Source organism: Dasypus novemcinctus, chromosome 26 (genome assembly GCF_030445035.2).
Source record: "Dasypus novemcinctus isolate mDasNov1 chromosome 26, mDasNov1.1.hap2, whole genome shotgun sequence".
Lineage (NCBI taxonomy): Eukaryota > Metazoa > Chordata > Mammalia > Cingulata > Dasypodidae > Dasypus > Dasypus novemcinctus.
In genome coordinates this window covers 17,402,735-17,429,114 of record NC_080698.1, presented here as the reverse complement: position 1 = coordinate 17,429,114, position 26,380 = coordinate 17,402,735, and the positions used below count along the sequence as shown (strand labels likewise).

Sequence of the window (26,380 nt, the reverse complement as noted above, 5' to 3'; positions counted from 1 at the left end):
CTTTGATTTCTTTTAGCATTGTTTCATAGTTTTCTGAATATAAATCCTGTACTACGCTGGTTAAATTGATTCCTAGGTTATTGAGTCGTTTTGTTTCTGTTGTAAATGGAATTTTTTTCCTGATACCCTCCTCAGATAGTTCAATACTGGGGTACAGAAACATTATTGGTTTTTGTGTGTTAATCTTATATTCTGTCACTTTGCTGAGCTTGTTATTTTATTAGCTCAAGTAGCTTTGTCATGAACATTTCAGAATTTTCTAAGTATAGGGTCATGTCATCTGCAAAGAGTGAGAGTTTTGTTTCCTCTTTTCCTATTTGGATGCCTTTTATTTATTCATTTTTCTTGTCTAATTGCTCTAGCTAGAACATCTAGCAAAATACTGAAAAACAGTGGTAACAGTGGGAATCTTTTCCTTGTTCCTAATCTTAGAGGGGAAGCTTTCAGCATTTTCCCCTGGAGGGAGATGTTGGCTGTGGTGTTTTCATATATGCCTTTTATCATATTGAGGAATTTTCCCTTTATTCCTATCTTTTGAAGTGTTTTATCAAGAAAGGATGCTGGATTTTGTCAAGTGCCTTTTCGGCATCATTTGAGATGATTATGTGTTTTTTTTCCTTCAGTTTGTTAATGTGGTTTATTACATTAATTGATTTTCTTATGTTGAACCATCTTTGCATACCAGGAATGAATCCAACTTGGTTATGATGTATCATTCTTTTGATATGCTGTTGGATTTTATTTGCAAGTACTTTGTTGAGAATTTTTGCATCTGTGTTCATTAGAGAGATTGATCTGTAATTTTCTTGTAGTATCTTTATCTGGCTTTGGTATTAGGGCAATATTGGCTTCATAAAATGTATTGAGGGAAGCGGATGTGGTTCAAGCGATTAGGCTCCCATCTACCATATGTGAGGTCCAGGGTTCAATTCCCTGGTGGGGCCTCCTGGTGAGGGCAAGCTGGCCTGAGCAGAGAGCTGGCCTGCACAGGGAGTGCTGGCCAGCACAGCACGCTGGCCCTAGTGGAGGGCTGGTGCAACAAGATGACACAAGAAAAAGAGACACAGAAGAGAGACTATAAGAAATGCAGCAGACCAGGTGGCTGAAGGTAACCGAAGGTGGCGCAAGAGATTGAGCACCTTTCTCCTACTTGGGAAGGTCCCAGCATTGGTTCCTTGTGCCACCTAAAGAGAAGACAAGCAGGCACAGAAGAATGTACAGTGAATGGACACAGAGAGCAGACAACAAGGGGGAGGGAGAGAAATAAATAAGTAAATCTTAAAAAAATATATATATATATTTCCTTTCCTTTCCTTCCTCTTCAGTTTTTACAAGAATTTAAATAGGTTTGGTATTGATTCTTCTCCATATGCTTGGTAGAATTCATGTGTGAAACCATCTGTCTTGGATTTTTCTTTTTTTTGGGGGGGGGGAGATTTTTGATGACTGATTCAGTCTTTTTAAATGTGATTAGTGAATTGAGTTCCTGTATTTCTTGTAGTCAGTGTAGGTTGTTTGTACATTTCTAGGAATTTATCCATTTCATCTAGGTTGTCTAGTTTGTTGGCATATAGCTTTTCATAATATCCTCTTATGAGTGGGTTCAGTTGTAACTTCCCGCTTTCATTTCTGATTTTATTTACATCATCTCTTTTTTTCATTGTTAGTCTAGCTAAGTGTCCATTTTATTGCTCTTCTCAAAGAACTGGCTTTTGATTTTGCTGATTTTCTCTTGTCTTTTTGTTCCCACTTTCATTTATTTCTGCTCTAATTTTTATCATTTCTTTCATTGTGCTTGCTTTGGATTTGTTTTTTTCTAGTTTCTCCAGTTGTTCAGTTAAATCTTTGATTTTAGCTTTCCTTTTTAAATATAGGCCTTCATTTAAGGCTATAAATTTTCCTCTCAGCACTGCCTTTGCTGTATCCTGTAAGTTTTGATAAGTTGTGTGGTTTTGGGTTTTTTTAAAGATGTATTTTATTTATCTCTCCTCACTCCTTTGTTATTTGCACTTGCTCTGTCTTTTTGTCCTACTTGTTTCTTTAGGAGGCACCGGAACCAACCTAGGACCTCTAATTTGGGAGGGAGGCACCTAATTGCTTAAACCACCTCTCTTCCCTGCTTTTGTTGTGTCTCTCATTATGTTTTTTCTTATGTCTCTTGTTGCATCATATTGTCGTGTCAGCTCACCTTACCTGCCCTTTGTGCCCACTTGCCATCCAGCTTGTCCTCTTTAGGAGGCATCAGGAACCTCTGCTCCCTTCCCTGCTTTATTGTGTCTGTCATTATGTTTTTCTTCTTCTGCCTCTTGTGTCATCTCTTTGTGTAAGCTTGCCATGCCCGCCCATCACACCAACTCACTGTCTTCATCAGGAGACAGTGGGAACTGAACCACAGGCCTCCCATGTGGTAGGCGGGAGCCCATTTGCTTGTGCCATATCAGCTTCCCTGTTTTTGTTTCATTCGTCTCAATATATATTAATTCCAATTACAATTAATTCTTTGACCCACTGATTGGGAGTATGTTATTTAGCCCCAAACTTTTGCAGATTTTCCCCTTTCCTGTCTATTGCTGATTTCCATTTTCATTCCATTCGGATGAGAGAGTTTCAAACTTTTTACATGTATTGAGCCTTGCTTTGTGACTCAACATGTGATCCGTCCTGGAGAAAGATCTATGAGCACTTGATAAAAGTGTATAACCCACCGATTTGGGATGCAGCATTTTGTATGTGTCTGTTAGGTCTAGCTCATTTATCAAATTGTTCAAGTTTTCTGTTTCCTTGTTGATCTTTTGTCTTGTTCTTCTCTCTAATGATGTGAGTGGTGTGTTGAAGTCTCCAACTATTATTGTTGAGATGTCTGTTGTTTGCCTCATGTATTTTGGGGCACCCTTGTTAGCTGCATAGATATAATTTATGACCGTTATTTTCCTGGTGGATTGTGCCTTTTATTACTATATAATGGTCTTCTGTGTCTCTTATTTTTGCATTTAGAGTCTTTTATGTCAAATATTAGTATAGCTACCCCTGCTCTTTTTTTGTTACTGTTTGTTTGGTTTATCTTTTTCTAAGCTTCTACTTTTAGCCAGTTTGTATCTCTGGAGTTTAGGTGAGTCTCTTGTAGGCAGCATATGGATGGCTTATGTTTTTATCCATTCTGTAGCCTGTATCTTTTTGATTTGGGTGTTTAATCCATTCACATTCAATGATATTACTGTAAATGCGTTATTTATTTCCAGCATTTTGTTCTTCGGTTTTCATGTCATATCTTATTTTCATCTATCATTTTACTCTTTTGGTTATCTTTTCTGCTATTCTAGCCTTATACACTCTCCTACAAACCTCTCTTTGTCTTTTCTTTGGGGTTGTAAGGCTCGCTTTAATGCTTCTTGCAAAGGCTGATTTTTTTTTTTTTTTTTTACGAACTATCTTATTTTCTGCTTATTTGTGAATGTTTCATATTCACCTTCATATTTGAAGGACGCTTTTGCTGGATAAAGCATTCCTGGTTGGCAGTTTTTCTTTAAGTATTCTACTTATATCGTACCACTGTCATCTTGCTTCCATTTTTTCCAAGGAGAAATCTACATTAAATCTGGCGTCCTTTGTGTGTGATGGTTTGCTTCTCCCTTGCTTCTGCCAGAATTTTCTCTTTATCTTTGGAGTTTGATATTTTGAGTAGTGTGTGTCTTGGAGTAGGTCTGTTTGGATTTATTTTGATTGGTGTATGCTTTGCTTCTTGGATATGTAACTTCATTTCTTTCATGAGAGTTATTTCCTCAAATACTCTTTCTGCCCCTTTTCCCTTCTCTTCTCCTTCTGGAATTGTCACAACACATATGTTGTTGGACTTCATTCAACTCTGAGCCCTTGCTCAATTTTTTCCATTTTTTTTCTTTCTCTTCAATTCCAGCTCTTCTGTTTTTGTATTACTTATTCTTTCTTCTGTCATTTTAAGTCTGCTGTTGTATGCCTCTATTGCATTTTTGTTAGTTTGCTTGTTTGTTTGTTTGAGGTACCAGGGCCGGGCATTGAACCTAGGAGGACCTCATATGTGGGAAGTTGGTGCTCAAACACTGAGCCACATTAGCACTGCTGAGTTGATTTTTTTCAATTATTTGCTTGTTTGTTTTTTTTGTTTTCAGGAGGCACTGGGAGCTGAACCTGGGACCTCCCATGTGGGAAGCAGGCACTTGAGCTACATCTGCTTCCCTTTCTAATGCATTTTTTGTTTTGTTATTTATTTATTTTTAAAGATTTATTTATTTATTTAATTCGCCCCCCCCCCCCCCCCCCCCGGTTGTCTGTTCCTGGTGTCTATTTGCTGCGTCTTGTTTCTTTGTCGGCTTCCGTTGTCGTCAGCGGCACGGGAAGTGTGGGCGGCGCCATTCCTGGGCAGGCTGCTCTTTCTTTTCACGCTGGGCGGCTTTCCTCACAGGCGCACTCCTTGCGCGTGGGGCTCCCCCACGCGGGGGGGACCCTTGCGTGGCACGGCACTCCTTGCGCGCATCAGCACTGCGCATGGCCAGCTCCACACGGGTCAAGGAGGCCCGGGGTTTGAACCGCGGACCTCCCATATGGTAGACGGACGCCCTAACCACTGGGCCAAAGTCCGTTTCCTGTTTTGTTATTTAAATATTTATTTATTTCACCACCACCCCCTCGTTGTTTGTACTCACTGTCTGCTTTTTGTGTCCATTTGTTGTGTGCTGCTAGTTTTCTCTTTTGGAGGCACTGGGAACCGAACCTGGGACCTCCTGTGTGGAATGGAGATGCTCCATTGCTTGAGCCCGTCAGCTCTCTGGTTTGTTGTCTCTCTCATTGTCTTCCTCTTTGTGTCACTTTGTTGTGTCATCTTGTTGCGTCAGCTCACTGCACCTGCCTGTCGCCCCAGCTTGATGGCTTGCTCATCTTCTCCAGGAGGCACTGGGAACTGAACCCAGGACATCTCATATGGTAGGTCTGCTTCCCTCCAGTGTGTTTTTGATCTCCTCAATTGTGGCTTTTATTCCCATAAGCTCTTATTTTTCTACTCATGTTTTCAAATTCATCTTTTTGCTTGTTCACTGTTTTCTTTTTATCCTTTATTTCTTTACCATATGATCTTTAAAGTCATTAATTTGATTTTAGAATTTGTATATAGTACGCTGATTAGTTGTCTCAAATCGTGTGTCTCATCTGGGGCTTTGATATGTTCCTTTGCTTGGGCCACATCTTTCATTTTCATAGTATGGCTTGTAATTTTATGCTGATGAATAGGCATCTGATTATGATAGTGAGTTTACTCTGATGCTTAATTTCTCTTTTGTAGGGTTTAAGTGGTAGGAGGCCCTGTATTACTGCCTTTCTTTATTCTTGATTCATACTGTTCTCAGTCTTTAGGATTTTCCATTAGTTGCCCAAATCTGGGCCATGGACCCAATAATGAGTTGCAGACCTGCTTCTAAGGGCCTTGGTGAGGGAGGTTGTAAAGGCAGAAAAAAGCCTTGCTTAATTTGCTTTTAGTTTCCTCTCATGCACTTCTTGGTCAACCAGCAGGTGGTGTTCTTCAGCAGGCCTCTGAGTCAAAGCCTTGTCAGAGTTTGTTGGATGCAGCAGGGACATCAAGAGTGTGACTGAGGATCCTGCTTTGAGGCTATTCAATCTCCCAATTCAACTCTCTCAGAGGCTGGCAGTGCACTCCCTTTTTGTGGGTATGAATCACTGCCATGTCCCTCTGCTTTTTCAACAACCAGTCCCAGTCAGTAGGGAGTGTGATTGAGAGGGTTGGGTCTCTTTAGTCCTGTGCCAGCTCCCAGGGTTTACAATGCTATGTGCAGCTGCAGCCATCGTCGTCCTTCCCCATCCAATGAGCTGTCAATTTTGACTAAGCAGGGATCTGGCTCCCGGGGAACTGAAGAGGGAGGGATGCAGCCTAAAGCCAACAAATTTAGCCTGTTGTGTCCCACGAGCACTTGCAGGCTGGTAGGATGTGCCATTGAACATAGTGGGTTTTGAATTTTATCAGTGCTTTTTTTGGTCATATGGTATTTATCCTGTTAATTTAATAAGATGAATTATATTTATAGTTTTTATTCAATTATTTTTAAAAATGCATTGCTGGGGTTGGTCTATGTGAATGTTTTGTTCAGGAATTTTGTTTCTGTGGTAACGAGTGAGATTGGCCTGCAGTTTTTCTTTCTTATATTGCCCTAGTTTTTGTATTAAGGATATATACTACCTTCCCAGCATGATTTACCTTAATGTTTTCTTTTTTGCTGTTCTCTGTAAGGGATGGAATCTATTCTTTGGATGTTGGGTAGCACTGAACTGCAAAACTGAGTCTTTTTTGTTGTTGGTTTTGGTTGATTTTAGAAGACTAATTAAATTTCATTATTAATTAAATTTTGAGGCATTCTTCAATTTCAGTAGGTTTTGGTTGTATTTTGTCTTTTAGGAATTTTTTCATTCATTCTCAAGGTTTAAAATTAATTGGGATAGAATTGTTCATATATTCCTTTTTTAATATCTTCGTGGGCACTTTTTCATGATAATATTTTCAGTGTGCCGTCTCTTTTCATAGGTCAGTTTCACCAAAGACTTGTCTATTTTATTAGTCTTAAGAACCATATTTTGGCTTTGAGCCTCTCTGTTGTATATTTGTGTTCCTGACAGTAATCTCTGCTCTTTGTTTTGTTTTGTTTTAACTTCTACTTCCTTTGGCTTTATTTTGTTGTTTATTTCTGACCTCTTAAGTTGGAAAAATGGTCAAATAATTTTCAGCTCCCACGTTCTGCTTTAATTGCAGTTTTAATAGATAGTATTTTGATGGTCACTTGGTTCTAAGTATTTTTTCATTTCCATCATGATTTCTATGTTGACTCATGCTGTTAGCAGTATGATTGAATTTCCAAATGTATGGGGATATTTTTGTGTGTCTCTTTTATTTTTGATTTTTAATTTAATTGCATTGTATAATCAAAACAGGTGATTATTTGAAATTTGTTGAGGCTTAATTTAAGACTTTCTATGTTGTCAATTTTTTGTACCTGCCCCTTCTGTTTGAGAAAAATGTGTATTCTTTAATTGTTGGGTACTGACTACACAATTTTGGGTTGATTATTTCCTAATACTTTGAGTATACTCCAGTGTCTTCTGCCCTCTATTTTTGTTGAGAGGTAAGTTCTCAATTTATGGTTCTTTAAAGATCTTTTTTCTCCTCATTGTTTGATCTTTTCTTTGTCTTTGGTGATTTGCAATAACATTAAATATTTCTGGGTGAGACTTCTTGTTTATCCTACTTGGTATATATTTCCTTCCATATATGTGAATTTATACCCTCAGTTCTAAAAAATTGTTAGCTGCTATCTTGTTGTTTATACCTCTCCCTCATTCTCTTCATTCTGACTTTCTAGGACCCTCAGCAGACATGTTAGAACTTTCACTTAGTCTGTCTGTTAACCTCTCTTTTGTGTTTTCTAGTTTGCTAGTTTACTAATTCCATCTGTAGCCCTATTTTTCTATTTAAGCTATCCATTGAATTTCTAATTTCATAATGAATTATGTTCACTTCTAAAAGTTATATTTGAGGGGTTGTTTCTTTTTTTGAGATCTGCTTGATCACTTTTTAACAGAGTTTTGTTCATTCTTTCAGAAATATTTATTACATACTTATTATGTGCAAGGCATTTTTCCTAGAGGTGGAGGTTATGTTCTGTTATGCTTTGCCAACTCTTTTTTTATTGAAATAAAATTCACATGACATTAAATTCACCCATTTAAAGTGTACAATTCATTGGGCTTTAGTATATTCACAGTATTGTGCAACCATAACCACTTTATAGTTCCAGAATATTTTCATCCCTCCAAAAAGAAATTTCTCACTGATTATTAGTCACTCCCATCCTTCCATTTGCCCAGTCCTTGGCAACCACTAATCTATTTTCTGTTTCTCTGCATTTGTTTATTTTAGACATTACGTATAAATGAAATGGTGCAATATGTGGTCTTTTGGCTTCCTTCACTTAGCAAAATATTTTCAAATTCATCCATGTCATATATAGCATGTATCAGAGCTTCATTCCTTTTTGTGGTTAAATGGTAGATATCCCATTGAATGGCTCTTCCACATTTTTTTAATGCATTCATCCTATGATATACGTTTGGGTTGTTCTCACTTTTTGCCTATTGTAAATAATGCTGCTATGAATGTTCATGTGTGTGTTTTTGTGTGTGAACATGTTTTCAATCCTTCAATTTTTTTTTTTTTAAATTTCTTGTAGCTTTTCATACGTGGTGATTTTGATATTTTTCATCTGATAATTCCAATTTGGAGCCCTTGGATGTTTGAATCTATTATTTCAGTTGAATCTAAGGGTAGCTTATTTCTTGCTAATTTTGGTAGTTTATGATTGTGAGTGCATTGTATATCTTTTATTTTATTTTATTTTTAAAAGATTTTATTTAATTTTTATTTCTCTCCCCTCCCCTCTGCCAGTTGTCTGCTCTCTTTGTCTGTTCACTGTGTGTTCTTCTGTATCTGCTTATATTCTTTTTTTTTTTAAGATTTATTTTTCATTTATTTCTTTCCCCCTCCCTGCCACCCCCCTGCCAGTTGTCTGCTCTCTGTGAGTATTCGCTGTGTGTTCTTCTGTGTCCGCTTGTGTCAGTGGCACCCAGAATCTGTGTCTCATTTTGTTGTGTCATCTTGCTGTATCAGCTCTCTGTGTGTGCGGCGCCATTCCTGGGCAGGCTGCACTTTTTTTGCGCTGTGTGGCTCTCCTTACGGGCATGCTCCTTGCCCGTGGGGCTTCCCTACGTGGGGGACACCCCTGCGTGGCACGGCACTCCTTGCGCACATCAGCCTGTACGTGGGCCAGCTCATCACATGGGTCAGGAGGCCCTGGGTTTGAACCCTGGACCTCCCATGTGGTAGGCGGACACTCTATCCATTGAGCCCAATCTTCCCTGTATACATTTTAATACATTTTTGTTTTGTGCCACTACTTGTTATGTGGAAAGGGAAAATAGTAATTCCACAGATTGAGTTAATACTGTTTTTTTCACGGGGAAGGAAGCAGTTACGGAATAATAAAAAGTGGTAACCAGAGCTTGGAGTTCCCAGGTTTCTCCTGTCCTGCAGGGTTGAATGTGTTTCTTTGGGCTGAAGACACAGATATAACTGTGATGGGGCTTTGTCTGCCTGAGTGTTGTTTCTGGGTGTAGGCTACCTGAATTCCATGGGTCTCTGGGAATGTTGGCATCCCTTAAAGTACAAGAGTCTTTAAGCCACTAAGCCCATAGAATTAAACTTCGTATTTAGAGCAGGTGAGAGGTTTTAAAAGTATTTAATTAGTCTCTGCTAGCAACCACAAAACATGAATCTTATTGGTACTTCTTAACTTCCTTTCTGACAATCAGGAATTTAGCAAAATGTTGAAAGGGGTATAATGTATAAAACATTTTGGATAAACAGTATTTGCATCTAGAGCGAAAGCTTGGGCAGGTACATTGTCCACCTTCTTTTTGAGTGTTCAAACAGTGTTTTTATTAAATAGAAATTAGCAGCACAATCACTTTTCTGTACTAAAGGACAAAAGTTAGGTTCTCACACAAATTTTGTTAACTGGAATCATTTAATAGGAATCTAGGTAGCACCGGTTTTCTGTCAGAACCCAGGTATTTTGTGTTCAACTGCCATGCTCAGTTCCTTGTTACTCTCATCCTTTCTTTAATGTAAGAAATATTTTGTGAATTATTGTAGTAGCTCCTAAATTGAGTTCTTTGTATTAAAATTTTTTCTTTCCCCCTCATTCACAGCACTGTCAAGGTGTACTGTTGTTTTGTTTTGTTTTGTTTTAAGGAAACACGGGCTCAAAAGTGTATATTCTTAAGGCCTGCAGATAGGGCATTCCTGGTCCATTCTCTTCCTTCGTAGACTTGTCTTAAACACTTATCCTAGTCTGTCTGCACCCTGTTGCCATTCATAAGTACCTTTTATATTTCCAACATCTAGCACGCTGCCTTGGCTATTAATGACATGCCTATTGAGTTAATGAGGAAAATATTAGTTTCCTTATATTTTACCTTCACAGAAAAGTTAAGTTGGATTCACAGTTAACAAAGGGATTCTTTCAATAATTTCCCATTAAAGTAATGAAATAAGGACATTTTATTTTACTGGAATCCTGTTAATCAAGAGAGTTGGTGGAAAGGATTTTAACTAATTTAGTAGCAATATTTTTCTGAAGAAGATTATCAAGAACTTTTTGTTTCCTTCATAATTAGAAGAAAGTGGTGTGTGTCTGCCTTATGGTAAGTAATAATAAAGCAGATACAACCTCTTCCCTCCTCCCAAAATGTAGGTTCTTGTTAAGGCCTTGGAAGACCGAGGATACCTGTTTCTTCTTTCTCCTTGTCAGATGGTTTCTCCATATGGTAGGTAACCTCTCTTTAACATTTACAATTATTTTTTAACTTTTTAGTTAAAACACACTGCTAACAATTTGGCTTCTGTTTTTTAGAACATCAGACTGTCAAGTCTCGAGTCCTACATGCTTTATTTCTATTTCAAGAACCTAGAGGTGTAGTTCCTTGTAAGTTCTTTGAATGTCTAAGTTTAGTTACTTATAGATAACTCTATTTTATTGAAGTTTTCCAAATAATTCACTAAGCATTTTCTCTTTCTTACATCATGTTTTGAGTAGTACTGGAATATTAAGATCATGCCCTGGCTCTTTATTTCTCCATACATTTTTCTTGCCACCATTTGAATTGCCCAGAGGTAATAGGGAATAAAGAAGATCTTTAATGAGTGGATATGTTTTCCTTTAAAAATATGTTCTACTGTTTTATTTGTTTTAGCTTCTCTTTGGCCTGTTTTAGGCTTCTCAACCTACAAGATTGCTTTTTACATATTTGTTGTTTTAGGTATATGTATTAGGGTACACATTAATTTGGTTTACCATTAATGTATGAATTTTATTACACTTCTTTGACAATATGTAGATCTGTATTTAGTTAGTTTCCTGATCGCTAACACGGTTTGTTTTATTTTTATTTGCAGCACGAAAAGGTTCATCCAATGCAGCACCACAGGAGAGGCATGAGAGCATACCAGATGTTTTAAAAATAACTCAATTTTTACAGTTTGCTTTGATTCAGTGTCGAAAGGAATTCAAGAATATAAATACTATAAATTTTCATTCTGTTGTTGAAAAGTATGTAAGTGAATTTTTTAAACGAGGCTTTGGTTCAGGTAAACGAGAGTTTATCATGTTTCCATATGATTCACGATTAGATGATAGGAAGTTCTTATACTCAGCTCCAAAAAATAAATCCCATATTGATAACTGTTTGGATAGCTATATTTTTCAGCCTGAAATGTATCAGTTACCTATTTGTAAATTAAAAGAGCTATTTGAAGAAAATAGGAAATTTCAACAGTTCAGTCCACTTTCAGATTATGACGGCCAAGAAGAAGAAATGAATGGTACAAAAATGAAATTTGGAAAACGAATTAATTCAAGGGGCAAAATGGTCACACCTGGAAAGCAAAAGTCATCTCATTCTTTGGATTATGATAAGGATAGAGTCAGAGAATTGATTAATTTAATTCAGTGTAGGAAAAAAAATGTGGGTGGGGACTCAGACACTGAAGATAGGAGAAGCAAAACTGTCTTGAAGCGGAAACTTGAGGATCTGCCTGAAAATATGAGAAAGCTCACCAAAACCAGTGATTTATCTGAAAATTGTCATCTGTATGAAGGTAAAATACCAGATTCCTTCTTTTTAGTATAATAATACCAATTTTAAAAAGGTATTTGGTTTATTCCCTCTAATACAGGGAGCCACAAACTACAGCTTGAGGGCCAAATTCATCTTTCACCTATTTTTGTAATTAATTTTTATTGGAATACAGCCATGTCCATTCATTTAAGTGTATATGGCTTCTAATGGCAGAATTGGGACAGAAAGTATCCCAAAGTTTAATAACAAAGCCTAAAGTATTTACAGTCTGACCTTTACAGATAATGTTTGCTAACTCCTGCCCTAGTACATCAGATTTCTGAATTGTTTGGCTTAGGCTAATATGAGAAAATAAAGTACAGTCAACTATTATCCTACCAATCAGAGCTCCTGTCCTCTTATATTCCTTTTATTTTTGTAGTTCAAAAAGTACAACATAATATATTGGGTTCTTTTAGGATGTCACTTAATGAAAGGAACCTCCTAGGCTTTGAAATAAAATTTCTTGGATATATAAACATATTCTTTTCCACCCCAGGAATATCTTTAGGTTTTCTTTCTCTCCCCCCCCTCCTTTTTTTTTTTTTTCCTTTAGTTGACAGAAAATGATAGGATTAAGTGTGTTTGTTTCAATATGGAAAAATAATTTAAAGTGTTTTTAGCATTTGATTTTTAAGATCTTCACATTGTTAGTCCTTGAGCATGAATTGTATTCTTTTGCATCCTGGAATCTTCTTATGTAAAAGTTTACATTCTGCTGCTCAGTTGTGTCTCAACTGGCTAGGTTAGTCGGTCCTTATTGTACTTGTGTTCTCTTAGCACTCTAGGTTTGTATCCTCAGTTAATTTTCATTCATCCTTTTTTTTTTTTTACTTCCTTTATTCTTATGCTCTCCAGTATGGTAGCCATTAGCCACATTATTAAATTATTAAACTTAATTAAAATGAAATATTAAAAATTCATTTCCTGTGTTGGACCAGCCACATTTCACCACCTATACCACTGTTTTAGCACAGATAGAGAAAAGTTCCATCCTTGCAGATAGTTCTATTTGACAGTGCTGCTCTCTTCAATAGCTTTCAGGTTTTTTTTTCTTTACTTAACCCGTGTGTTTCCTTTCTTGTTGCAGTGTCATCACATAGTACAGTTTCTTATTTCTTGGGTGGCCTTCCTGACTTTTTATTTTCTTTCACTCGTTTTAATATCATTTTCTCCTCAGTATTGCTTTATTTATTACCAATCTCATCTTCTGTACTTGACTTCCAAGGCTTTGCTATAAACAGGCCACATCCATTCTGGGATGACTGTGTTTCCTTCTCTCTCTCATGTGCTCCTTGGTTAAGGCTTTATCTCTTTCTCCCCAGAATATGTCATAGTCATTGTCAAGGCCTTTACTTTTCTTTCAATCTTTTTATTCTGTAGTATCTTTCAGTTTCCTAAAGCCTTACCATCTTTGCAATTCAGATCCCTCCTTAGCTTTCTGGCTCCTCTGTTTCTTGGTGTTCCCCGTCTCCTTTAGCTTATTCTGGATTTCTGATCTGTGCTGAAATCTGTTGATTATTGATATGTACAGTCTTATATTGTTGACCTGTTTCCTCAGAGTTTTATTAAGTGCTTTATTATGTGCTAAGTGCTTTACATATTAATACATTAATATCCTTATTTTATACATGAGAAAACAGTCTCAGAGAAGTTAAATAACTTTACTCAAGTTACATAGTTAGTAGAAGAATCCATATTTGAACTCAGTTCTGACTGACTCCAAAGCGTTGTTCCTAAAAAAACTCTGTGCTATACTATGTAGCACCGAGCACATACTAGGCACGTAATAAATATTTAATTTTTTAACCATTTTAGCCAATTATTGACTATTTCTCTGTATGTGAAAGAATAATTATAGGTGAAAAGCAGACTTTATCAATAATTAAAATGGTGAGAAAGCCATGCTAATTAAAATAGACCAAAGGAGAAACAGGGCCCAGACAAGAGGGATGGATAAGTTAAACTAGAACTGATGAATGTCAGACAAGAATTTCTAAGTCTTCTTTATTGGTGTTTCTTTGTAGTCATTTTGCACATTTCATTTCTCAAAGGAGAGATTTAAAAGTTGGATTCTAAGTTTTAAAATACTGTGATCTTGATTTGGTGGTAAACTCACTCCTTTGTTAAGAATTAACCTCCTAACTCCCTTGCCTCCTTTTTAACTTTAACGTGAGTTGTTTTTTTTTTGAGGTATAATTTGTATACAATAAAATGCACCCATTTTAAGTGCATAGTTGAGTTGTGAGAGCCGTTTAACCACCACTGCAAGATAGAACATTTCCATTACCCCCAAAAATCGACTCATGTTCCTTTGTAGTAAGAATCTAACTCCAACCCAGCAATGATCTGCTTTCTGTCTCTCTAGATTAGTATTGCCTGCTCTGTAATTTCATATAATTAGACTCATACAGTATGTGTCCCACCCCACTCACCCCCATGGTACATTTTCTCTTTACTAAATTGGAAATCCTGGTATCTACCCAGGCTTCACCTCTTACCCTCCCCAGCATAAGGCACATTACTTTCTGAATGTCTGGTCCATTTGCAAAATTTTTACTATACTGGCTATATGAATTTCCCAAATTTTATACCTGCTTGGAGCCATGTCTTATGCTCTCTCATAGTACTTTTCGTTCTCAGTGCAAGGTTGGCTTAGTTTTCATCAGGATGATTTTGTTATCTTTAGTTTCCTAGTTTTGTTATAAATTTAAGTAATACAGTTATTGAAGGTAAGGCTTAGATTTTATGTTGAACATGTGCCTTAAGGGAAAAACAAAAGCCGTGAAGGAAATAGAAAATTAAGTCATGGTTATTTTGAGTTGTTTTTTTTTTTTAAAGATTTATTTTTTTATTATTTCTCTCTCTGCTCCCCCCCCCCCAGCAATTGTCTGCTTTCTGTGTCCATTTGCTGTGTGTTCTTCCGTGTCCACTTGTATTGTCAGCAGCACCAGGAATCTGTGTCTCCTTTTGTTGCGTCGTCTTGCTGCTTCAGCTCTTGTGTGTGTGGTGCCATTCCTGGGCAGGCTGCACTTTTTTCACGCTGGGCGGCTCTCCTTAGGGGGAACAGTCCTTGCCCATGGGGCTCCCCTACATGGGGACACCCCTGCGTGGCACAGCACTCCTTGCATGCATCAGCACTACGTGTGGGCCAGCTCATTACACAGGTCAGGAGGCCCTGGGTTTGAACCATGTTGGTAGGGGGATGCTCTATCTGTTAGCTAAATCTGCTTCCCTTGAGTTGTTTTAAGTGTAATTTGCACATCTCCCTAACAATTGGCAAAATAACAAGTGTAAATATTTTATCTGGTTGGCTATGAAATTTTGGTGGTAAGACGTTGAGGTAACTATATATGTGGTTATTAATGTGTATTATCCATATTATCAACTTGATTCATGAAGTTATTTTTCCTTTAACAGAATTTTAAAATTATGATGGAAGTTAACTTAGATTTAATAAGCATTTTGACCCACGTATACAATTTTAGAACCAATTATATTTGTAAAGTAAGGGATGAATGTATTTCTAAAAATCCAAGCCAGTGGCTTCATTGAGCTCTTGCCCATAAGTATCTTACAATAATTATTTTTTAAGGTATATTTGATTATTAGGCATATTTGGTTACTTTTGTTGGCCTTTTGAACTTAACTTCAAGAGATGACTTTTCTTTCTTTTTCTCTTCAGAGTCTCCACAACCTATTGGCTCACTAATTAGTGGTCTTGGGCCTGAGGCTGACTTGAGACGGCAGCAGAAGGATACTTCTAACTCTGGCATTGCTGACATCCATAGGTTGTTTAATTGGTTATCAGAAACACTAGCAAATGCACGCCATTCTGATGCATCCTTGACAGACACAGTGAACAAAGCCTTAGGATTGACTGCTGATGATACCTATGAAGAACTGAGGCAAAAGCATGAATATGAGTTGAATTCTACCCAGGATAAGAAAGAGTTTGAGCAGTCTACTTGTGCAAAAATTGAAAATGCACATTTTAAGAGTACTCCAAGCCCACTGCGTGATGTTGATACATCAACTTTAAAGTATCCCAGTGTTGTCTCTACCAGTGAAGTAAGCACTGACCATAAACTACACTTGAAAGAAGTAAGCATATATCTTTTGGTTATCTTTGTTTGCTTATATGAGTTTGTGTGCGAAGGGGAGAGGATATGGATATGTTCCATTTAGTGTTGTTTCTTTTCAAAAAGAAGTAAAATAGGCTTTTGAGCAAAGGTTTCTGTCCAGGATGGCACTTTGAAATTTACTTATTTGTTACAAAGAGGTAAATGCAGAAGTAGTTGTTTTCCCTCCCTGCCTAAAGGATTTATATAGTCAAGGATTTAGCTATTGTGGTAGAAGTTAAACCTAGATAGTCTATATGTCCGGAATTACTTATTTAGAGTGAACTTGTTTCATAATAAAATTAAATCCTTAAAAATATTGGCTTTCCGTGGCAGTAAGAGAGCCCCATAGGTGAGGCAGGTGAGGCGACTGACGTCAGTGCACCATGTTACAGACAAGGTTAGGAGATGTGTATTTCTCCAGTGCATAGCAATGGAAAACAAGTGGTCTTTAGGATTACCTCTGAAGTGACTCAACCTCATTTGTCAGGGCATTCAATGTATTCTGATATTGCTTAGAGAACTGATTTCTAACTGAGAAGTAGTGTTTTCTCCCTTAAGAAGTGGCTGCATCACTGGGGCATAGTACCAAGATTGGCACTGTACTCCTCCTCATGTATCTAATATATCAGGGCTTGACAGGGACATGATCAGAGTCCAGCCTGCTGCCTGTTGTAACAAAAGTTTTATGGAACACAGCCACACCCATTTGTTTGGGCATTGTCTATGGCTGCTTTTGTACTACAGTGTCAGAGTTGAATATCTGGCCCATACAGCCTATGCTATTTACTCTCTGACTTCACAGAAAAATATTATCAACCTTGGCCCTAAATCATCATCAAATTATGTTTTGAGGGGAAAACAGCCATGTTGTAATTTTTAGGCTAGAGTATTATAACTTTACCATGCTGATTTTACTAATTTGTAATGTGTATAGATTGTTTGAGGCTTGAGAATTTGCTTATTTAAAACAAGTGGTTCTTGACATTAAAATTAATTGGAAAAGTTACTGAATATATACTTTTATTTTTAGGATCCAAATTTAATTAGTGTGAATAATTTTGAAGATTGCAGTTTGTGTCCCACTGTTCCCATTGAACATGGATTCCGTAAACAACAGTCCAAATCAAATAATGTTGAAGAGACTGAAATTCATTGGAAACTAATTCCAATTACAGGTAAGTATAAGTATATTAGGCCATAGGTTTGCTGTGTTTTATTTAGTGACCAGTTTTCTGAAGGGTTTCCTCTTTTCTAGGTTCTACTCTTGGGTCATTAGGTCTTTATCTTACTTGGCTTTGAAATCTTCAGTGTCTTATTTTGAAAACTGTAGTGTTCATCTCTGAGTGCTGCTGTTCTTAGTCAACATCAGCAAGTATCTGCAAAGGGGCCTATTTGAAAACAGGGATTTAAGACATACTCTCCCCATAGAGCTTACCATGTAAGCTTCCAAATGAAAATTGTTGGCAGAAACTCAGTTTCTCATAAGGTGAGGTAATTATATAGATGAAATGATGGTCTTTGGGAAGCCAACTAAATGCTTTCTTCTCAATTTATTAAACTTCACGATAGCAAACTATCATCTACTAAGTGGTCATGTCCAGGTTCATCTATATGAATGAAATTTGGTTTCTTAATATTGGATTATCTTAGAGAATGACCTGAAGTGATCAAATGCAAATATTCAACTATGGTCAAAGAATAGTTTAGCAAGTGTTGAAAGGTCGTTTTCCAGGATTGTAATTTCTTGCACATTCATATACATATATACATACTCTTCATATTCTAATTTCTTACTCATCTTTGTTGGCTGAGCATTTTTGGAAATGTTTCAGGGCATGTCTTTTCCATTCATAGACCTCATTTTAACCTTTTAAAGGAAAAAAAACCCAAACAACCTTTTGCTAAAGTATAGATTGTGGCTTAGAACTTACTGAGACCCAAGGCCTCTGAGAAGAATTTCTTGAACTTGTTGGGGTTCCATGGGTGTTAGCACCATTCTCTACTTTGTACCTTACCAGAGAGGGCTAAGGGCATGAAAGTGATGATAGAGAAGGAATATGTACTCTTTCATGAGCTGGATACTTTTGCTTGAGTGGGAGAAAAAGGTAGGGAAGTGGTCCATACAAGATCATCTTACACAGTCCTCATTTAGATACCTTCATACTTGGTATTGAGAGCCATTGAAAAGCACATCATCTAGGTTTGATATTCCATCATTGCCTGAACGGAAAGGGAAGCAACAACATCCATTTCTGAGTGACTCTTTAGGATTATTTTGGGCAAAAGAAGGAATACTTATATTTGTTAGCATTTGGGGTTGTCTGAAAGGTGCTGAATAGATATCAGAGAGACTGAAGAGAAGAGAGTCTACAAATGCTAATGGATGCTTTCCCTCAGGAGGGAATGCAAGAAGCCCAGAAGACCAGCTGGGGAAACATGGTGAGAAACAAACACCAGGTGAGAAGGCTCCCTTTGCTTTTCCTCCCAGTGTGCCCATCTTCAGAATTGCTGCTTGCATTTCTGGTCCTCCATCAGTGGGGCACTGATTTAAGTTCTGTTAATTACAGAAAATTTGGAATACCATGTTCTTATTGAAATCATCTATTGTATCAAATTTCCTGCTACACAGGGTGTGTTCAAAGAAGTGAATGAAAGAATATTCATAGAGATTTCATTTTCTTTACCTATAGTAGATTCCATCTTATATAGTGACTTGAAAAGACTGGAATGTTTTCTTAATTCATTTTTGCAGAACATCCTATGAGAGAAGCAGTCTTTTTATTTTAGATTTATAAAATATGATGAGAGGAGGCCATTTATCTTTAGGTATACTATTCTAATCTTGGATGTTTTTTAACCAAAGTCATCTTCTACTTCTAAAATTCTAAAACTAATTTCTGCAGTAGTTTAAGTAAGAGATTGAGAAACCATTGGATTCCAGAAACATTTTCTAATACTACTGATTAATCAGTTGCAGTGTATGCCTTAGGAGATGACTTCCTTTGAGCTCATTCAGTTGAACTTCCCCACAGTTGGTCAGAGATGTTCTCTTGCTTACAGTTTGGTCGTGGGTCTTTTGTTTTGTTGGATGTTTCCTTTTTTTTACTAATTTTTGTGGCTTTTTTTGTTTTGTTTTGTTTTTGAAAGGAAAGGTAAAATGACTAATTTTTGTACATCTTATTTGTGATCCCTCCTTTCTTTGGAAATAAAAAAAGACTTTCTGTAGCAAATCTTATGTTTCCTCTTAGGAATAGATGATAAAACCCAGAAAGAACAGATCTTTAACATACAGGAAAGTCAATACTGCACTTTCCTTTCAGTTGTTGATGAATATTTCAAATGCATACACTTATATGACTACTATTCAGATCAAGATGGAGAACGTTTCCAAAACTCCAGAGGTTTTCTTCTGCCCCACTTCTGCCAAATTAACCACTGATCTAACTTCTTTAACCATAGACTAGTTATCCTTGTTCTTGAAGAAGATAGTGAACCTAATGGAACCACCACATACCCTCTTTTGTGTTTGGTTCTCTCATGCAACACTACATCTGGATTCGTTCATGTTTTGTGTCTATCAGTAACTCTTTCTCATTGTGAGCAGTGGGTATCTTGTTTATGCTTCAAAATGATCCCAGCAGTCTCTGCATTCCTTTTATTTGGGATACCATCTTCATATTTTATAACTAAATGTATAGATAGCTGAGTGATTCTGCCTTTAGAAAATTCACTAGTCCTCTTTCACTTAAAAGTCAATGTACTGCAATGCTCAAATAATAGTAAAAAAAAAAAAAGAAAACACAGATTATTACAGATATTGACATATATGTGCCCTTTAAACCACTGATGAAGATAGGTTTTTAAAATAATAAAAGTTGTCAGTCTTAATAAAATTATGTAGGGAAACTTAGTCTTGCCAACTAAAATTTGGTGGTGATTACATTTTAAAAAGGGATTTGGTTCAGAGTATTTTTGTTGTTGTTTTGAAAATTCCTCATGTGGACTGAAGTTAATATTTCAGCTTACAAAAAATTTTTTTTAAAATAAGACATTTGACATGATACATAACTCAAGAAATAAGTGAGACTTAAATAAGTAAGACATATTTCCAAAAGTAGGTCTACCTCCTCCGCCCCTAGCCACTTTATTCCCCTCCCTGGATCAGTCACTTTTACCAATTTCTTAATGTAACCTTCCAGAGAGTTTCTTCGTATACTAATCCTCTTTTTTAGTGTGGTAAAATTAAGAAAGATAATCAAAACATTCAGTATTCCTGCATTATATTATGGAACTTGATTTTTCTGAACTTTTATTCAGTTGTTAATTTTTATCTTGGCACATTAGATATTTTGCACTCCTTCTTCTACCCTCAGATCTGCAAAAGTCTTACTCCACTGACAAGAACTTTTGCATTATTTAGAGTGTAGAGGTTCATTAATTCTCAACCACTGGGTTGGTTAGGCTGTTTAAACCGTTAGGTAATAGCCAGGGTGTGGAAAATTAAAACAGTTTTACATAGAGGGCCTGGTGCTTAGACATAAATACAGACTTGAATTAAGGAATTCATTCATAACTTTAAAGTGCTATAGTTTAGGAAACTTTTTTTGTACCTGGACTCTGATTTAGAGGCACCATTTCCTATTATCATAGGAGAGATTTGTTAGGGGATGTTAACTGTGATTTAAGAAAAATTAGTAATTAATGTGGTCTTCTAAGCAAAGATTATTTCCTAAAATAGATTTCACATAAATTGCTGTTAAATATATTTTCACCTTCTCTCTTAAAATGAAATCCCTAGGCACCCCTATATGTAAAAGCATGTGTGAAGGTAGAGAAAATGAATTATCCTAGATGCTGACTTGGCACTTACTCCCATAATATTTCTGTTTGGCATTTTCTCTTATAGCCTAGCACTCAAGATTCTCATAGTATGTTAAGGAGGTATTACCATAGTATGCATTACTTGGCAAATAATACAGGGGTTGATCAAGAGGCCCATCCTAACTGAAGCATGTCTATGAAAGTCAGGTCTAGAATGGTAAGGAAGCAGAAACAAGCAAATGATTTAATTTGTATTGATGCCAAGTTGGTGCTTGTTTGACCACTTCAAAAGAAAATAACTTTCAAAATGGCTCTTGTGGCCACTGAAATCCAGAGATCTGCATGTAGGGCACAGAGGAATGGGATTCATAGAAGTATTTGAGGTTCTTACTCTACCTTTTTTGGTTTCATTGAAACTATCAGTGAAACTTCCAAGGCTTAATTAGTTCTAAATATTTACTTGAGCTGACTTTTTTTTTTGGTCTAAGAGTTTGTGTTTTCAGATGTTCTCTTTTTGGATTGCTTTTATAATAATGAACTCTTCCTGTATAGGTATGAAATCACCAGAAGAACAACTGGTGTGTCTGCCACCACAGGAGGCCTTTCCTAACGACCCCCGGGTAATAAGTAGACAGAGAAGTTCTGATTACCAGTTTCCATCCTCTCCATTTACAGACACACTAAAGGGTACCACTGAGGATGACGTGTTGACAGGTCAGGTGACAGTGGAAGAACAGTGTGTGCCAGCAGCAGAGCCGCCTGAACTGAGTGAAACCACAGAGAGGACAGTGTTAGGAGAGTACAATCTGTTTTCTAGGAAAATAGAAGAGATTTTGAAGCAAAAGAATGTTTCATATGTCAGTAGAATTTCCACACCTATATTTTCAACACAAGAGAAGATGAAACGGCTTTCTGAGTTCATATATTCTAAGACTTCCAAAGCTGGTGTTCAAGAGTTTGTTGATGGCTTGCATGAGAAACTAAACACTATTATTATTAAAGCATCAGCCAAGGGTGGGAATTTGCCACCAGTCAGTCCCAGTGATTCTGGTACCAAAATAGCATTGAATCCCTTGGGAAGGCATGTCATACCAGTTTCCTCAAGTGATTTCAGCAGTAATTGCCTCCCTGAGCCACTTTGTAGTGATCCTTTGAAAGACACCAACTCTAATGATCAGCATTCCTCTTCAACTTTGGGTTTAACCGAAGTAGAAATGAGCCAGCCACATGAAGCCACAGAGTTAATGGTAACTTCTGATCATACTGTACCTGGTGATATTGCCCGGGAACCAGTAGAAAAAGAAACAACAAAATCGCCCAGTGATGTAAACATTTCTGCCCAACCGGCTCTTTCAGATTTTATAAGCCAGTTAGAACCTGAAGTATTTAACAGTTTGGTTAAAATCATGAAGGATGTCCAGAAAAATACTGTGAAATTTTATATTCATGAAGAAGAAGAAAGTATGCTCTGTAAAGAAATAAAGGTAATTAACTGAGAAGGTAATGCTGTATAAACATGTCTTGTTCAGTCTGACAGAATGGAATTTTTAAATTTTAAATGATTACCGTATATTTTCATCATTTAATAATGTAGAGTAGAATGAAAGACTAGTAAGTTAAGTTCAGAACCAGTGATATAAATAATTTGAAATTTGGATTCTTGTTTTGTAGTATCTGTTTTAAAGATCATTTGTATGCATACCACAACTATACCTTTAAAATATTGACTCAAAGGTAATAAATGTTTGTCATTGTTAACTGTGTCATATGGGTTTTTATCAATCAGATAGCTAAACAAAAATGTCCAGGGATAGCCAAGGATATAATCTTGGTTTTTCTGTTATCCTGGTCATGTCAGGGTTCCCAGCAGCCCTTTTTGGTCAAAACCTTGATGATCCTGAAAAAACTCCCCAATCATGAAAGATTCCACACTGCAAGGTATTTATTTTTTCTACTGTTGAGTAGATTGGTATTTCAGGTAGTTTAAAAAGTACACATGTATGTATATATGTGTGTGCATGTATATATATATGTGTGTATTTTTATATTTAGGCATAGTATATAAAATTTGTAACAAATATGTAAATTTTAACAAATCGGAACAATTAGTGATTTAATATTATCAATTCATACTCACTAAACTATAGAATTTTAATTCCTTAAGGGAAAGAGTGCTTAGGGATTTAAAATACGTGCCTGCTTCTAGCTTTGGAATTTATTTTCCATGACTGGGACTTATGCTTTGTTCTCTTAGAGGAAGCAGAGCCAACTATAAATAAGTGGCTTATAGCTCAGAGTGGCCCAGAAACTCAAATGCTAACAAGTGCTGAGCCTTTTGTCAGTTTGGGGATCTCTTTGATGTCAGCATGTTTAATGTGGTGCCCAGAGAGGACGTGAAGAGCATGGAAATTCAGGAGGAGGCAGAGTGCTCAGTCATGCCTTCCTTACTGATCCTTAATGTTTTTTTTGGAAAATGAAACCAGATCGACTAGGAATTCTTGGTTGCATTTTTGCCCTGTATGATTGAATCAAGAGCATCTCTACTTCCATCCTCCCAACATGTTCCCAAGCACAATACCCTATGAGGCACAGTTGCATGTTGGTATGGGACAAGATGAGAAGAACAGGTTGGGCACTGTTCCCAGTGTGCTTGCCATAAATTCAGCTCCCCTCTTTTGAAAACTGATCAAAACACGTTTATGTGACAATCTACTTTGAGGGCATAAGAAACACATCTACTTGTGAATGGTGCTTTTATTCACAGCATAGGCCAAATGATATTGCTGTCATTATTTATATAGAAGACGACAAGGCTGCCTTGCATTTTACAAGATTGGAACTTCTTTGAATCAAAATCTCCTGGAAAGTTCCTGGCAAAAATATTTCAGCAGAATGAAAAACTTTATGAAAATTTAAGTTTTTAAAATACTTCTGGAGTCATACTGATTTGTTAGTGTATGGGTTAAATTGTTCTATCTAAAGCGAATTAGAATTTAAAGTTCCTTAATTTGAAAGCCTGATCAGAAAACACAAGCACATTTGTCAGATGGTAATTTACCTTCTTTTAACTGACTGTAAACTGGTCTGAGATCTGCCTAGAAGCTTCAGAGCTTAGCACAAAGTCACACCGTGGAAGAAGATGCTACTTTAGCTTTACACAAAAATATCTTGAGGGGTGTGACACTTATAGGCAACTCTTGAAAGAAGTACTCACTGGTTGTGAGATAAGCTAGATCTGACTAGCCATATCAACTTGGAGAAAATTCATGTCTGTCTGTAAATGAGGACTGACCTTCAGGGAATGGTTAATGATTGGGATTCTGCATTGCCTTTTTTTTTTTCAAATTTTTTTCAAATTTTTTTTTTTTAATGTTACATTCAAAAAATATGCGGTCCCCATATACCCCTCCACCCCCCTCATCCCATTCCTCCCATAACAACCTCCTCCATCATTATGGGACATTCAGGGCCCTTGGTGAATACATCTCTGAGCACCGCTGCACCACATGATCAATGGTCCACATTATAGTTTACATTCTCCCCCAGTCCACCCAGTGAGCCATGAGAGGACATCCAATGTCCAGTAACTATCCCTGCAGTACCACCCATTTGTAAGTAATAAACCTGGGTTAACAGCCTGGGTTAATCCGTTGTTTTTAATAGTTCTTTCTGTTAACCCACCCCTGGCCAGTTACTTGGCTTTCATGGCAGTATTTTAACATAGTACAAAGAGCCACTTCTAATTGTGTGACCTTGTACAACATGTTCAAACTCTAAACCTGAGGTTCCCCTTTTATAAAATGAAGAGCTGATTTGAATTATCTCTGAAATCTCTTAGAGCATAAACTAATCCTTGGTATTGTGATAGTAAGTTTACGAGTTTATCTTGCATTCCTAATGTTAAATGGGTGCTTACAAAAAAGCTTTTTAATGTTGATTTAGTTGTTTTTCTTTAACAGGAATATCTAATCAAATTAGGCAACACAGAATGTCATCCAGAACAGTTTTTGGAAAGAAGATCAAAACTAGATAAACTATTGATAATTATCCAAAATGAAGACATTGCAGGTTTCATCCACAAGGTAGACTATTAAGTCAAATTCACTATTTTCAGTTATAAAAAATGCCCTTGTTTTAAATTCTTACTGTTGATGAGACTAAAGCTGTTGTTTATAAAAATATAAGCTTTACAGGAGATAGAATTTTGAAATTGAGAGGTTTAGGGCTTGAGACCTTAGCAACTCTTCCATGAATCCACTTGAGAGATTCAAGTTTGCATCTCCACAAAATGTTAAATTGCTTTATGTCATGGATTTTCCCCATCAACTGAAATAATCAAGACTGGGAATACTGAATCCTTGAATGCCATGGGTCTGCTAACTATCCTTACATTGTTCTCAACTTCCCTTGTTTGTCCCAGGCAAAGTCTCTTTATGCCCCTTCCTCTTTGCCAAACCAATCCTCTTTTCCCTTGGATTCAGAGGAACCCTTCCTGGTTTTATGAGACCACCTCAAATCCTGCTTTTGGAAGCCTCTCCTGTTAGTACATAGGCTCTTAACCTCATCTGAATTCTGACTGTCCTCATAGGGCCAGACAGGTTATCATTTGTCAATTGTGTTTTCAGGTCTGTTGCAAGCTTCTTGTCCTTAAAGTATTCTGTTCATGATAGGTGCCCAGTACATAAATGCTACTTTATATATTGATATATAAATGTTTGGAATATTATTTTTGTGCTTGGCTTTCCAGAGGCAACTCACTAATAGGGGTTGGTTACTTCACACTTGCCAGTTCATTCCCTTATCCATCTTTATTTCTGTTTTGGTATTTATTTAAACAGGTGCCTGGCTTGGTGGCTTTAAAGAAGCTCCCCTGTGTTAGTTTTGCTGGTGTTGATAGTCTGGATGATGTTAAAAATCATACATACAATGAGTTATTTGTATCTGGAGGTTTTATCGTATCTGATGAATCAATTCTAAATCCAGAGGTTATCACAATTGGTAAGATTTCTGCATTCGTTTGAGCACGTAAACTTGGATTGTTGTTTCTAGGTTTTTTCTTTGACTTACTATACTTTTTAATTTATTGCCCATTCTGCTTTTACAGGTAAATGGCATTTCCATTCTTTTCTTGAGCTTTTATTACCTTAAATTTCTTTCCTACTCTTATTAGCCTTTACAAACCATTTCCTTTAAATCTGGTATATAACAAGGCATTCTGCACCTTCTGCACTTGGATCACTCCAGGTTTGTTGTCGCTGGTGTGTACTTTATGTATAGACATTACCCTCTTAGAGCTTTGGGGATATGTAGATCATCACTGTCTCCCTTAGAGAGGGGGAAAAAAGAGAAAGTAGGAAAATAGTACAAGGGAAAGGTGGTGTTTCTACATAATATGCACAAATACTTCCATAATCAGCTGTGGAGTGATTATTGATTTAAAAACAAATTTCATCTCTCTAACAGAGAACCTTAAAAATTTCTTGACATTCCTTGAAGAACTTAGTACTCCAGAAGGAAAATGGCAATGGAAAGTCCACTGTAAATTTCAGAAGAAACTAAAGGAACTCGGCAGGTAAGATGTGGAAAATAGTTGTTGATTTTATCATTGTGTTATGGGTGCTGCTGAGTTTTTACAGATGTCCTTAACCTGCAATAAGGGGAAGTTGATA

At 36.8% G+C, this 26,380-nt stretch overlaps 1 protein-coding gene across 10 annotated transcripts in view; it reads left to right on the top strand.

The window, feature by feature from the left end:
• Positions 1 to 26,380, top strand: part of TASOR (transcription activation suppressor) — a 57,799-nt gene that overhangs the window by 28,138 nt on the left and 3,281 nt on the right. For 3 of the 10 annotated variants that reach the window (XM_004448243.4, XM_004448240.5, XM_004448245.5), the window contains exons 12-21: positions 10,344 to 10,416; positions 10,503 to 10,574; positions 11,045 to 11,746; positions 15,452 to 15,870; positions 16,921 to 17,065; positions 18,288 to 18,347; positions 21,264 to 22,195; positions 24,671 to 24,793; positions 25,550 to 25,709; positions 26,175 to 26,283. In XM_004448243.4, coding sequence (XP_004448300.1) covers positions 10,344 to 10,416; positions 10,503 to 10,574; positions 11,045 to 11,746; positions 15,452 to 15,870; positions 16,921 to 17,065; positions 18,288 to 18,347; positions 21,264 to 22,195; positions 24,671 to 24,793; positions 25,550 to 25,709; positions 26,175 to 26,283 — 2,795 coding nt within the window. The remainder of the gene's footprint in view (positions 1 to 10,343; positions 10,417 to 10,502; positions 10,575 to 11,044; positions 11,747 to 15,451; positions 15,871 to 16,920; positions 17,066 to 18,287; positions 18,348 to 21,263; positions 22,196 to 24,670; positions 24,794 to 25,549; positions 25,710 to 26,174; positions 26,284 to 26,380) is intronic. The other 7 variants (XM_004448241.5, XM_058288701.2, XM_071212102.1 and 4 more) reach the window with 3 other exon arrangements.